The sequence below is a fragment of the Schistocerca piceifrons genome, chromosome 1, assembly GCF_021461385.2.
Source record: "Schistocerca piceifrons isolate TAMUIC-IGC-003096 chromosome 1, iqSchPice1.1, whole genome shotgun sequence".
Classification (NCBI taxonomy): Eukaryota; Metazoa; Arthropoda; class Insecta; order Orthoptera; family Acrididae; genus Schistocerca; species Schistocerca piceifrons.
In genome coordinates, this window is record NC_060138.1 from 627,433,072 (window position 1) to 627,448,314 (window position 15,243).

The window sequence follows — 15,243 nt, forward strand, 5'->3', positions numbered from 1 at the left end:
GTAGTCTACAGAGGGTCTATACAAGGGTGATGTACTTGAGGACAATACTATGGAAATGCAAGAGGATGTAGATGAAGATGAAATGGGATATGATAGTGCATGAAGAGTTTGATAGAGCACTGAAAGACCTAAGTCGAAACAAGGCCCCGGGAGTAGATAACATTCCATTAGAACTACTGACAGCCTTGGGAGAGCCAGCCCTGACAAAACTCTACCATCTGGTGAGCAAGATGTATGAGACAGGCGAAATACCCTCAGACTTCAAGAAGAATATAATAATTCCAATCCCAAAGAAAGCAAGTGTTGACAGATGTGAAAATTACCGAACTATCAGTGTCATAAGCCACGACTGCAAAATACTAACGCGAATTCTTTCCCTCATTCCTGTCAATTGTTCCCTTATGCTCTCCCTGAAACTCTGTACAACCTCTGGTTTAGTCAGTTTATCCAGGTCCCATCTCCTTAAATTCCCACCTTTTAGCAATTTCTTCAGTTCTAATCTACAGTTCATAACCAATATATTGTGGGCAGAGTCCACATCTGCCCTTGGAAATGTCCTACAATTTAAAACCTGGCTCCTAAATCTCTGTCTTACCATTATATAATCTATCTGATACCTTCTAGTATCTCCAGGATTCTTCCATGTATACAACCTTCTTTCATGATTCTTGAACCAAGTGTTAGCTATGATTAAGTTATGCTCTGTGCAAAACTCTACCAGGCGGCTGCCTCTTTCATTTCTTAGCCCCAATACATATTCACCTACTGTGTTTCCTTCTCTCCCTTTTCCTACTATCGAATTCCAGTCACCCATGACTATTAAATTTTCGTCTCCCTTCACTACCTGAATAATTTCTTTCATCTCATCATACATTTCATCAATTTCTTCATCATCTGCATAGCTAGTTGGGATATAGACTCGTACTACTGTAGTAGGCGTAGGCTTTGTGTCTATCTTGGCCACAAAAATGCGTTCACTATGCTTTTGTAGTAGCTTACCCACACTCCTATTTTTTTTTCATTATTAAACCTACTCCTGCATTACCCCTATTTGATTTTGTATTTATAACCCTGTATTCACCTGACCAAAAGTCTTGTTCCTCCAGCCACCGAACTTCACTAATTCCCACTATATCTAAATTTAACCTACCCATTTCCCTTTTTAAATTTTCTAACCTACCTGCCCGCACCGAACTTCACTAATTCCCACTATATCTGACTTTAACCCATCCATTTTCCTTTTTAAATTTTGTAACCTACCTCCCCGATTAAGGGATCTGACTTTCCACGCTCCGATCTGTAGAACGCCAGTTTTCTTTCTCCTGATAATGACGTCCTCTTGAGTAGTCCCCTCCCGGAGATCCGAATGGGGGACTATTTTACCTCCGGAATATTTTACTCAAGAGGACGCCATCATCATTTAACCATACAGTAAAGCTACATGCCCTCGGGAAAAATTACGGCTGTAGTTTCCCCTTGCTTTCAGCCATTCGCAGTACCAGCACAGCAAGGTCGTTTTGGTTAGTGTTACAAGGCCAGATCAGTCAATCAGCCAAACTGTTGCCCCTGCAACTACTGAAAAGGCTGCTGCCCCTGTTCAGTAACCACACGTTTGTCTGGCCTCTCAACAGATACCCCTCCATTGTGGTTGCACCTACGGTATGGCCATCTGTATCGCTGAGGCACGCAAGCCTCCCCACCAACGGCAAGGTCCATGGTTCATGGGGGGGGATATAAGACGTCAACAATGAGATGCGTAAAAAACTTGCTTTTGCTGAAACGGGGAGCCCAAATTACGGGGACTGTACCCATTTGTGAGAGCGCTTAACGGTTTCCTACGAACTTTTTATATAATTTCAAACATTTTCTCAACTGTTTCTAGCTTATACAATGTTAATGTCGAATTTTTAACACATTAAATCATTTGTGAAGTAAGCAGACGTGAAAGCTACGTATTTTACACGTACGTCTTCGATTCTTTAAGAATCGAAGGTTTGCTGATATTAACTATTCGCGTTAGATACGCTACCATGAACGTGTAGCACCTCCATGCACGCTACGGAAACTGTCTCACAGTATTGCTGTTTTTCTTCTCTTTTCTCTCCACGTAATTATATATTCTTCGATTTATCCTGTAATACTGTACAACCTTTGTACAGAATGTAATTTAACAGGACCAAATAAAAGTTCAATAAAATCAGATAACTGCTTTCACAAGCATTGGTACACACGATCAAGCATGCGCACGGTTGAACGCTTGCACAAGCATGCATAATCTAAATTCAGTCAAGCATTAAGCTAGTTGTTCAGTCCTCAAGCTTTCGCAATTTTTTTCTACAAACGCTCAAGCGTGCTGAGTTTAAGCACGCTGCGCATGCGTTTGTGGCCACTAAGCGGGATGCGTTGTCTGTTGCCTTGGCGACGTTGATAAACACGCTCCCAGCTGCCAGACGACTGCAGGAAGTCCTGTCGAACTATCATCTCATTATACATTGACGAAAATGGATGACATGAAAGATAAAAGCATACATTTTACAGCTGAAAGGCTTACTGAAGAAATCAAGAAAATGAGTAGTTACAAAAATTTCTATTCGGAGATACAGGTAGGGCTATGGACGAAGTTGTTTTGTAGCACGTTGGACCATGCTGACAACTGCACAGCAAATCTAATTTCGCTTTTCTTACAGGCCCGAATGTGTGTGCGCGCCCGCGATTGAGTGTGTGTGCATTTATTTTTTCGATTGTTAAGCTTCTTAGTTTTCCTTCACCTTCTGAATTTTGAGCTGTAGTTAGTCGTAAATAACTACTTTTGTGTTAGAAATAGCCTTTATTTGTAAATTCACAGTGAGTCCTAAAACAATATTTGGTATCATTTGCCTCCCCCGCCCCCTCATTTTTTCACACAGGCGACAAATTATTCGGTTAGCGCTCCCTTCCCCGCCCCCTACACCGTTAACCTTTCCGTTCACCCTCATACATTTGCTGCCGTTCTTTGGGTTCTTGGTAAGATTTTTGAAAATACGTACCGGTATAAAAATAAACATTGACCGCTGATGCTAACTAATCTGTTTCACACACAGTTCAGAGAGCCGGTTAACAATAAATAAGTCTTCCACAAACGTATGTTTAAACAAAAAAACTTGCAGTTTCTAAGTGTTTCCGTCCATTTCTTTATGAAACGGTAGAAATGCCTGACAACATACAAATAAATTCCACCTACTAATCAGTCTGATTCTACCCACACAGTACTCTTTTCACTTCAATTTGGAGCCATATTGCAATGCATTTCATTGTAAGATATTAAATACCGTATCAGTTTGTATAAAAATTTACTTTATAAATGTAGTTGAGTGCAAGTATTTTAGTACGCCCACGTCGTTCAGTTCAATTGTTCCCTCAAGGCATCAATTAATCTTTCGTCATTTACTATAAATTTTGACAAAAGAAATAACGAAACGAAACAATTCATAACAAATAATGAACAAAAAACAATTGATATTAACCACGAAAACCACAACGAAACGAATTACAGAGATTTGTGATGGGCGTGTATCGAGAGGAAATGAGCTTGGACGGGTCACGTGATCAACAACGGACGGATAACGTCAGCCGGCTAAACTCACGGCCGACGTGACAAAACTTCCTTCCCAAGAAACCTTGTGAATTGGCCTTCAGACCTGTCAGTTTCTTACAGCCCTTGTTTCGCGTTGTGTCGGCCAGCATGACCGAAGAAAACAAACTGATTTGAGTTTCACCGATTTTCGTCTAATGTCTACGTTCAGGCGATGAGATTGGCTACATTGTTACTGCGCATGTAGTGGCTTACTGATATGAAAACATCGGCCGATGTCATTGGTCGGCAGAAACGACCGATATTGGTGGCGCTGTGACCTTAGCCAGTGGATGGCCTCCCCATTTGTCTTACTTTACTGAACTTCTTGTGATTTACCGGTTTTCCCCTGTGAAAAATGTAGTTATTGTTGACAACAGATACGGTTAGCCTATGCATATTGTCTTTAAGTCCAGTCATCATGGGGAAAGGGAAAACATGTAATTAGTCACAAATTTTTATTCGGTGGTCGAGGAAGTGTGATGAATAAGAAAATTTCCTGATCGACGGGGTGTGAACGTGGTGAAGGGGGGAGGGGTCATTTGAAGGTGACTTTTATATGTTTTTCTCGACTATCTCGAAAACCAAGGCTTCTATCGAAAGTAAGTGATGTCTGCACTTGTTTCGCTTATTTGTGCTACTTTTATGTAGAGACTGTGAAACTAAACTGTGTAAACTAAATTGACACTCAGCGGATTAGCTGATGAAAGCAACCGTAAAGGCATTTCCCATTTCCAGTCGCCCCCTTCAGCCACCGCACTGAGTGTCAGTCTGCGCGAATATTCATGATCACGGCATTTTGCCATATGCACTTTGTTATTGACAGTCGCAAATTATGCTATAGCTGTAACTTTCTGAAGAAGGGTGCTAAATGTCCAAAACTGGTAAAGAAATTAAATTTCCTCTGTGTAACTGGTTACTTATTATTTCATTATATTATTATTTTATTTCATTGTGCCATTTCATCTGTAAGCTTTATCAAATCTGCAATAAAAAAGGTCATATTCGTTTTTCCTCTGGGATTAGTAGTTCCTGCATTGCAAAGGATGGAAAAATCGCAGGTTATTAAGAATAGTGTTTTAATGACATAAAATTAATGTGTATTGTTAAATAATGTGGATTAAGAAAAATAATAAATGTTTGTACCACATATATGTGCAATAGAACTGTGTTAAGGGATAAATTGCATTCTGGGGTTGCAAACACGTGGTAAGGCAGGTGTGGAGGTAAGAAGCATAAGGGACGGTATGTCACCAAATTGTGTTCATGCACTACCTTCCTTCACAAGCCCATAAAACGAGGAGCGAGCAGGCACTATTCTCCATTCTTTTTACCACAGCACATCACAACAAGCAACTATGAGGTGTTTCACCAAGTTATATAGGCTAGACGTTTCCACTGCTCACCTTATGAATCACTACAGGGTGTATACGGGGACAAGGAAAAAAAATTCCCGGATATCCCATTTAAAAAATACGCTTTTTCCCTGGCGAAAATACAATTTTTCTGTGCTAAGTGACAGTAGGTTTTCCGTATATTTTCCCTCTGAACTGTAAAACTTATCAATCCTTTGAATGGTTAACGTTTTAGACAATCGCGTAGAATTTCCCGGGAAAAAAAAGAAAAGATGGGGCAGAGAAGTTTTGGAGGGACGTTTAATAAAAAAGGAGAGAAGTTTTGGAAAGACCTTTGATTTGCAGCAACATATACGCTGCATAGTTTCGTATTACGAAAGTATAAATTCGAATTGCACCAAATACAGCGCGTTAGTTTCCGGAGCGTTGAAACCGAGGTTGCGATGTCCTTTTGTAAGCGAGTCATATCTCAAGCCACGAGATCTCGCCAGCCGATGACAGCAGCTATTCAGAGCATAGGACACGTGTTATAGCAGCACCCCCTCTATAGGGGGTGCTGGTTATAGTCGCCAATAGCAAGATCACTGGTTACACAGCGCGAACACACAAGAGGAAAAGTTAAACGGTTTACATTAATGTACACAGCACCGTATATCTACAAGAAACCTAAGCCTTCACATATAATATTGGTCTCTAAGATTAACACTCTACAACAGAAGCCAAACTTTCACATGTAATATTGATTTTGTTTGCGTGTGTTATACTTTAAGATACATCACACGAAGGTGCCAGTAAATTTAAAATCATGACATAAATGTTTCGGCTCGAAATTCTTGTAAGTGGCTGGTCCTCAAAATGTTCAGTTCGAACGCTCTGTGATTTAGATACCCATCCCACTTTCTCACACGTAACGTAATTCATCTTGCGTAAAAAGAAATTTACTTTGAAAGTGACGCTTTTCTAACCACCGTTCGCAATACTATCCAGAGACTGTTAGAAATAGGTTCGATTTACCAGTTGCCAGAAAACAGGCATTATTGCGCGTGTGCAACTACAGTGGTGTAGGAAGCCCGCATGTTCGTGTGTATAAAGCACTAACAGAGCTTACATTACACAATAAAAGAAACAGGGCATCAGAGGATACTCCAAAGCGCATCGGAATTTCGTAAACCGTACTAAAATGCATAATTCGGCTTGAAGCGCAAATTGGCTTTTTCCAGATTCACAATGAAGTGGGTCCCATCTGATATTAAGCTTTTCAGTGTGGTTTTTGGGATGTAAATTTTCTTGGTGTACCAGTACTCTACGATCTCATTTTTGGTTCTTTATTATGGCATGATGCCATACATGGCAGAAGATGACAACGTGCACTTGAAATTCAGCGAACAATTGGAACTAGCCAATGCTGTAGAATGAAACACTTCGTTTCATATAAAATGATTGCCTCAGCGGAAAAATTAATAAAGCCAAATTTCTTTAGCAAACTTGCAAAAATAACTTCATTGTTCTGCAAGGCGATTAAATCTTGGCTGCTACTAACTTGGAAATAAAATCAAATCGGAAAACTGAAATTAATAATATATTTTTGTCCTCCGTAATTTTAATTCACTTGATAGCTCCCGGCCACAGAAATCCGTTTTGTTTTCATTTGACGTGGGAGCGGTACACGAAGAGAAGCAGCGAAATCACTTAACGTAACACGGGTCACGTGGAGACTAGCCCCCTCCCCACTACAACTCAGACAACTCTGTGCAAGCGCGAATCTGGCAGCTAGGGCGCGCGAGAAACATTTTTCTCGTTTGCATCTGGCTGTTTGCTGCTACTGCCGATACAGCTAACAGCCGAACTTCAAATAGTGGGAAGCGGGAGAAGTACTGCTTTTACGCGAGTCAAATGCGCATGCGCAACAGACCGCTGGCAACTGGTCAAACAAACCTAATGTGAACGGCTGTGACGTCATGCTCATAGCAAGCGGTTTATTGTTACGAAGAATTACAGTCTGAGCCCTACGGCTTTTGACATATTTTTGCTATTTGCAGACGCTTGTGCGTGCACGGTGTTTTGTTGTTGTAAACTGCACATTTCCTTTGCCACTGAAGTTTCATTTTTTTCCCTCTCGTTTATAGTTTATTGCTGCAGTATCATTCTCCAGTAGCAGGATACAATAACATTCTTTGCTAGAGAATCAGTTCTGCAACCAAAACTACAAAAATTTAACTAGAAGCTAAAACAATGAAAAATTCCCGGAATTCCGAAAAATTCCCGGGTTTTTCCCGGTTTTCTTCCGGATGAAAAAATTCCCGGGTTTTTCCCGGATTTCCCGGTTGTCCCGGGTCGTATACACCCTGCACTAACAACAGAGTGTGCAGATATGCCAGGGGATATTTATTTTCCATAAAGTGTGTTAACACTACATGGAGTAGACATATTTGGTATGAATTACAAATAGGACTAAAGCAAGAAATGCATATGGACAAAACTACTAAATCTCTGCATCCTGTTCTATATTGCTTGGGGGAAGTTGATTCTTAGTCATCCTGTATGGCAGCTGCAGAGTTTTTGCTGTAGATTTTTATTTTTTTATTTTTATTTTATTTTTATTTTTTTTTAATTTCGTCCTGTTGATTACATATTGTACCATTAGTGTACCAGATATACAGAACAAGGCAAGTGGAGTAATACAGTATTAGATGAACATTTTTTGTATCACATATGCAGTATACTAGGCTATTTACTTATTTGCTAAGAATTGTTGGTTGCTCATAACATTAAAATGTGTCCTTGACAGACATTCAGTTAAGTGAATGGTTAAAATAGTAAAATAAATGAAAGTACACATTTTAATCCTAATGACATATACAAATAAATGCACATTTTCCAAATTAAAAGCCGGCCAGAGTGGCCGAGCGGTTAAAGGTGCTACAGTCTGGAACCGCACGACCGCTACGGTCGCAGGTTCGAATCCTGCCTCGGGCATGGATGTGTGTGATGTCCTTAGGTTAGTTAGGTTTAAGTAGTTCTAAGTTCTAGGGGACTTATGACCACAGCAGTTGAGTCCCATAGTGCTTAGAGGCATTTGAACCAAATTAAAATATAATATTTCTTCTCAGAGTACCTACACATTTATATACTAACAACAAAAACAAATCTACACTTCATCATCATATTTTTGCTTTTAAGAGTGTGTTTTAAACTAATGGGCTCCTCTGCTGTTATACTAAAGCATGCCATATAACTCTAAGAATATTTTATGAAGAATATCTTTAATTTCCCATTGAAAATCTGTACATTATTAATTTCCATTTTTGTATTGATGGAAAGCTTATGGTATACTTTTGTACCTGTCTCAGTGACTCCCCTGTGTACTTTAGTGAAAGTTGCAGAGCCTTAGTGGAAATTTTTCACTTGTCTTCTGTTGAGGTTGTGAATGTCACAATTTTTCTGAAATAATTCCCTGTTCTTCCAAGAAAAGCAACTTTGCACACCATGTCTGCTGCTCAGTTTACAGACAGGCTATAGCTCCTCAGCATTTGCTTACCAGGTCTCTAATCTGAATAGAAAAAATAACTTCACGGAGGTCGTGTTCATATAAAGGACTTATTTTTGTTTGTTAGGTGAGTATTTATTTGCAGTTGTTAAATTAGCCGTCCTCAAGACCAATAAAACCCAGAGTTCAAAGTGACATGTTTTTGTGGGAAAGTAAAGCAACTAACAAATTCCCAGGACTGGGTAAAAACAACTGGCCAAGCCAGCTAGTTAAAACAACAGAAGCTGTTGCATCAACTGCAGACTCTTCAGCATCACTTACTCAATCAAATGTGGTGGAGTATACAACTCCAGTTACTGCAACACCAGGCAGCTCGGCAACTCCTCGGACTGTACAGAGCAAGAAGGCACCTCAACAGCTACCTTGACAACTAGACAGACAGAAGCCAGGTTGGGTAGTAGATCGAGAAATGCAAGATCGCCAAAGAACAGGAACACTTATAGTGCCTGGATCCAGAACTTATGTAAGTGAACCAACTCAGTGCATTTTAAAGGAAGATAATCAGAGTGACCAGTTAAAAATACCACTAAGGCTCATGCACCTAAACATACAGTACCTTAGAAACAAGCTTAATATATTACAGGTTTTTGTAAGTGAACAGTCACCTCATATAGTAGTGTTAACTGAGCATGGATTAAAATCTGATGAAATTATTTACTGTAAACTAGAGGGCTACTCCTTAGCAAATAGTTATTGTAGACAGCAACATAAGGGTGGTGGTGTGGCAGTTTACATTAGTGAGAATCTCGAGTACAAGAAAATAAACTATCTAGACCAGTACAACAAAGAAGGCTTGATTGAAGTGACAGGCACTGAAGTCCACACCAAAGAGTGTAGAGAGGTTATGAGAAAACATAAAGTTATTGGGATTTACCATCCACCAAAGGCTGATGTAGTTAGCTTCATAGACGTATTCAGTAGAGTAGTGGGGCGTTGTGGTCCCAGTGACCTAACTATACTTGGTGGTCTGAATATTGAGGCAAAATCTTCCAGTTTGTGTAATATGAGGTTAATAGATACTCTTAACTCATATAATCTCATAAATGTAGTAAATAGTGATACCAGGGTAACAAAGTCCACATCTAGCAGAATTGATTACGTTATACTATGTAAACATATCAAAGACAGTTTTAGGTGCTGGAATATGGATTTTCACTACTCTGACCACAAATGCCAGCTTGTAGAGTATGTAAACACAAGCATCCCAAAAATGACAAATGTTATCGAAAATAAAAGAATCTTAAAAGAGGGTAACATCCTTGCCCTAAGAAATAAATTAGCTATAGAGGACTGGGATCTGGTTTACCAGACTGAAGGATCTGAAAACAAATGGGCCAAATTCTATGATACTATGCTAAGACACTTTGACAGATGCTGCCCTGTTAAGAAAATACAAAGGGTGTTCACCCATCACCAAAGTGCAAAAACCAACAGACATACTTCCAGCAAATATGATAAAACTCAGGCAAAACATCCAGGACCTGGATGTGTTACACAAGTCAACAAACCTGCAGGTTTTTAAGGCCAAGTACAACAAAGCCAAGAAAATTTTTATGAAAGAGCTTTCAAATCTAAGAAAACAGATATACAGCAGTGAAATAGCTCAATCTGACAATATAGCCAAGACCTCATGGAGATTTGTAAATCAATTTCGCAAAGCCACACCGAAGCCAGAAACTGAAATTTTAATTATAAGACATGAAGGAAACACAATTAAAGATCCTAATAAAGTCTGCAATGTTTTCAATAAATACTTTATATCTGCAGCTGTTAGTCCAATTAATAACACAGTTGTGAGTAGTGAGGTAAAGCTCTGCCCCTTTGAAGAGCCACCTTTTGAATTCAAACAAGTAAGTGAAAAAGAAATAGGCAGGATAATAAATAACCTAAAGAATAAGTTCTCATCTGGATGGGATGGTTTGAGTAGTATCGTGATTAAAAAATGTAATAAGGAATTAGTTAAAATAATCACCCACCTGGTAAACTGCAGTATCAGAGAACGTACATTTCCAAATGTATTGAAATGGAGCACAGTTAAACTAGTGCATAAAAAGGATCCAAGGAAGAGGTTTCAAATTTCAGGCCCATATCATTAATATCTGTCTTCAGCAAAGTATTTGAAGTTGTGCTGCTGACACAACTTAGTGACTATTTCTTGAAAAAATAAGTTCCTAACAGAGACACAACACGGATTCCGAAAAGATCGTAGTACTATCACAGCAATTACGGAATTTCTTCACAAAACGTATGGTGCCCTTGATCAAGGAATGCAAACAGCTGGCATATTTCTAGACCTTACTGAAGCCTTTGACTCGGTAAACCATGAGTTACTTTTAAGTAAACTTGAGTCATACAATGTAAATGCTGCATCCATGCAATTGCTGGCTACATATTTATTTAACCGCATGCAGTGTACAAAGCTGACTTACAAAATCAATAATCAGATCATTAATTTCCAGTCCAAATATGAGACAGTCACACAAGGTGTACCCCAGGGCTCAATTTTGGGCCCTTTCCTTTTCCCAGTGTACATAAATGATATAGAGCAACCTTTCAACTCCCAATTGGTAACCTATGCAGATGATACCTCGCTGTTATTTCTTGGTAAACAAAATGATGAGTTAACGTTGGTAGCAACTGAGGGACTACAGCAAATAACTACTTATTTCCAAGATCGAGGTTTGAAAGTTAATATCAGTAAATCTCAGTTATTGCCATTTAAACTTACAAACTCACACCAAACTTTTATCAGTAACATAGGTGGAACTGAAGTAGTGGACTCAGAAGGCTGCAGATTTCTAGGTATTCACCTAGATGAAAATCTAAGATGGGTAAACCACATCAAATTTTTATGCAATAAAATCAGCAGTTCATTACATCTAATCAGCCAGTTATCAAAAGTAGTTCCACATCAGACATTAAAAACAATTTATTATGGAACCATTTTTGCACAGATTAATTACGGGATAGAGATATGGGGTTGTCCTGCTGACATACATATGAACAGAATATTAACCCTACAGAAAAGAGCAATCAGAATTATCCATGGATTAGGGTATAGAGATTCATGCAGGGAAATCTTTGTTCATCATAAATACCTCACAGTCTACTCACTGTATCTTTACAAATTAATTATATTTTTTGTGACACATCAAAACAAAGAAACAAAGTGCTCTGATATGCATGCCTATAATACAAGAAATAAAGACTGCTACTACAGACAAAGAACAAAATTAAAAACAACAGACCATAGCCCATGCATTAGTGGTCAAATATGGTACAACAGATTACCGAGCCCTATAAGGCGCCACAAAGGGAACTTATTCAAAGTGAAGCTGAAACATTTCTTGATTGACAAGTGTTTATACTCTTTAAGTGAATATTAATATTAAACTAAAATAAATTATTGTATATATATATATATATATATATATATATATATATATATATATATATATATATATATAAAAAAATAGGGAAACATTCCACGTGGGAAAAATATATTTAAAAACAAAGATGATGTGACTTACCATACGAAAGCGCTGGCAGGTCGATAGAAACACAAACAGACACATACATACACACAAAATTCAAGCTTTTGCAACAAACTGTTGCCTCATCAGGAAAGAGGGAAAGAGAGGGAAAGACGAAAGGATGTGGGTTTTAAGGGAGAGGGTAAGGAGTCATTCCAATCCCGGGAGCGGAAAGACTTACCTTAGGGGGAAAAAAGGACAGGTATACACTCGCGCACACACACACACACACACACATATCCATCCGCACATACACAGACACAAGCAGACAATTGTCTGCTTGTGTCTGTGTATGTGCGGATGGATGCATGTGTGTGTGCGAGTGTATACCCCTTTTTCCCCCTAAGGTAAGTCTTTCCGCTCCCGGGATTGGAATGACTCCTTACCCTCTCCCTTAAAACCCACATCCTTTCGTCTTTCCCTCTCCTTCCCTCTTTCCTGATGAGGCAACAGTTTGTTGCGAAAGCTTGAATTTTGTGTGTATGTATGTGTCTGTCTGTGTTTCTATCGACCTGCCAGTGCTTTCATATGGTAAGTCACATCATCTTTGTTTATATATATATATATATATATATATATATATATATATATATATATATACACTCCTGGAAATGGAAAAAAGAACACATTGACACCGGTGTGTCAGACCCACCATACTTGCTCCGGACACTGCGAGAGGGCTGTACAAGCAATGATCACACGCACGGCACAGCGGACACACCAGGAACCGCGGTGTTGGCCGTCGAATGGCGCTAGCTGCGCAGCATTTGTGCACCGCCGCCGTCAGTGTCAGCCAGTTTGCCATGGCATACGGAGCTCCATCGCAGTCTTTAACACTGGTAGCATGCCGCGACAGCGTGGACGTGAACCGTATGTGCAGTTGACGGACTTTGAGCGAGGGCGTATAGTGGGCATGCGGGAGGCCGGGTGGACGTACCGCCGAATTGCTCAACACGTGGGGCGTGAGGTCTCCACAGTACATCGATGTTGTTCCCGTCGACCTGGGACCGGACCGCAGCGACGCATGGATGCACGCCAAGGCCGTCGGATCCTACGCAGTGCCGTAGGGGACTGCACCGCCACTTCCCAGCAAATTAGGGACACTGTTGCTCCTGGGGTATCGGCGAGGACCATTCGCAACCGTCTCCATGAAGCTGGGCTACGGTCCCGCAAACCGTTAGGCCGTCTTCCGCTCACGCCCCAACATCGTGCAGCCCGCCTCCAGTGGTGTCGCGACAGGCGTGAATGGAGGGACGAATGGAGACGTGTCGTCTTCAGCGATGAGAGTCGCTTCTGCCTTGGTGCCAATGATGGTCGTACGCGTGTTTGGCGCCGTGCAGGTGAGCGCCACAATCAGGACTGCATACGACCGAGGCACACAGGGCCAACAACGGGCATCATGGTGTGGGGAGCGATCTCCTACACTGGCCGTACACCACTGGTGATCGTCGAGGGGACACTGAATAGTGCACGGTACATCCAAACCGTCATCGAACCCATCGTTCTACCATTCCTAGACCGGCAAGGGAACTTGCTGTTCCAACAGGACAATGCACGTCCGCATGTATCCCGTGCCACCCAACGTGCTCTAGAAGGTGTAAGTCAACTACCCTGGCCAGCAAGATCTCCGGATCTGTCCCCCATTGAGCATGTTTGGGACTGGATGAAGCGTCGTCTCACGCGGTCTGCACGTCCAGCACGAACGCTGGTCCAACTGAGGCGCCAGGTGGAAATGGCATGGCAAGCCGTTCCACAGGACTACATCCAGCATCTCTACGATCGTCTCCATGGGAGAATAGCAGCCTGCATTGCTGCGAAAGGTGGATATACACTGTACTAGTGCCGACATTGTGCATGCTCTGTTGCCTGTGTCTATGTGCCTCTGGTTCTGTCAGTGTGATCATGTGATGTATCTGACCCCAGGAATGTGTCAATAAAGTTCCTGGGACAATGAATTCACGGTGTTCTTATTTCAATTTCCAGGAGTGTGTATATATATATTGTACTATATATTGTACTATATATTGTACTATATTGTACATATATATATTGTACTAAACTTGTAAAAAAATCCTATGACGTTTGCAAAAGACACCAGTTGGGGTCTCCATGCAAAAAAATACAGTAAATAAATAAATAAAAATAAAAAAGGTCAACAGCTGGCTTGTCAACTGTCTACACACTGAAGAGCCTGTCTCAAATGTAACATGCTGTCAATATGTAATCGACAATGTTGATTTCATTGCCTCCACTATCAGTGGCTGGAATAGTTTTTGAATCTTTAGGAAAGCAAAATGAATCACCCAGCCATAGCTCTTCCTACATCTCAATACACCCAGAACCTTAAGTTTGGTTCCTCTGTACCAGAAGTAGTTCACCTATGTTTTATGGAACACAGGTCAAGCAATTCATTACAGCAGACTACCATTCTGCATTTATACATGATCAGTACCATTCCATCAGACATGTTGACACCTATCTTGCAAGATATGCTGTGGTTGTGTGGTAAGTGGCTCCACCAAGTGCAGCCCACTCTACAAGTGCAAGCACTTCCTGAATGGAAGACATTTATGCAGTCCACCAGTAACAAAATTGATGATGAGAGAAGTGTAGTAACTTTCTGGTCATTCATCAATTGACTACAAAGTGACTATGACATGATGTGCTGTCACAGCAAGATGTCACACTTACCAACCCAATCCCTTTCTCACCAACATTACGTAGGTCACTGACATCACACAAATTAAGCACTTCACACCATTGTTTATAGTAATGTACCTGCCAAGTGATAGATTGGCATGCTTGAAGTAATATTGTTTATTGAACATGAACTCAGTTTAGTACAGTTTGAGGATGGTGTCTGTTGTGTACATAGTTCCGCGTAGTCAGCACGTACACAACTTTCCCACTAGAGCGCATCCCACTAAGCACAACAGAGCAGGCGCAGCGCTCGTCCGTCTCCGCACTATGAGATGGTGCTGCCATAGAGAAGAACCAAATTCTGCTTCCGCCAATCAGCGTATTAATATGTAATGCAGCCAATGAAATTTCTGCTAACGTAGAACCTTTTCTCCTCGCGGATCACACTCGCGCAGTGATACATGAACACGCGAGGTATTATAACAAGTGTACGGACCTCCGATTAGTCAGTCTGCATTCGTCTGCACCAGTCTGTGCCAGTCTGAATTTGTCTGCACC

At 40.7% G+C, this 15,243-nt stretch overlaps 1 protein-coding gene across 1 annotated transcript in view; it reads left to right on the forward strand.

Annotated features, from left to right (window-relative positions):
• The first annotated feature begins 2,501 nt into the window (after nucleotides 1-2,501).
• Nucleotides 2,502-15,243, forward strand: part of LOC124710862 (TBC1 domain family member 19) — a 173,422-nt gene continuing 160,680 nt past the window's right edge. The window contains exon 1 of the mRNA XM_047240959.1: nucleotides 2,502-2,603. Coding sequence (XP_047096915.1) covers nucleotides 2,502-2,603 — 102 coding nt within the window. The remainder of the gene's footprint in view (nucleotides 2,604-15,243) is intronic.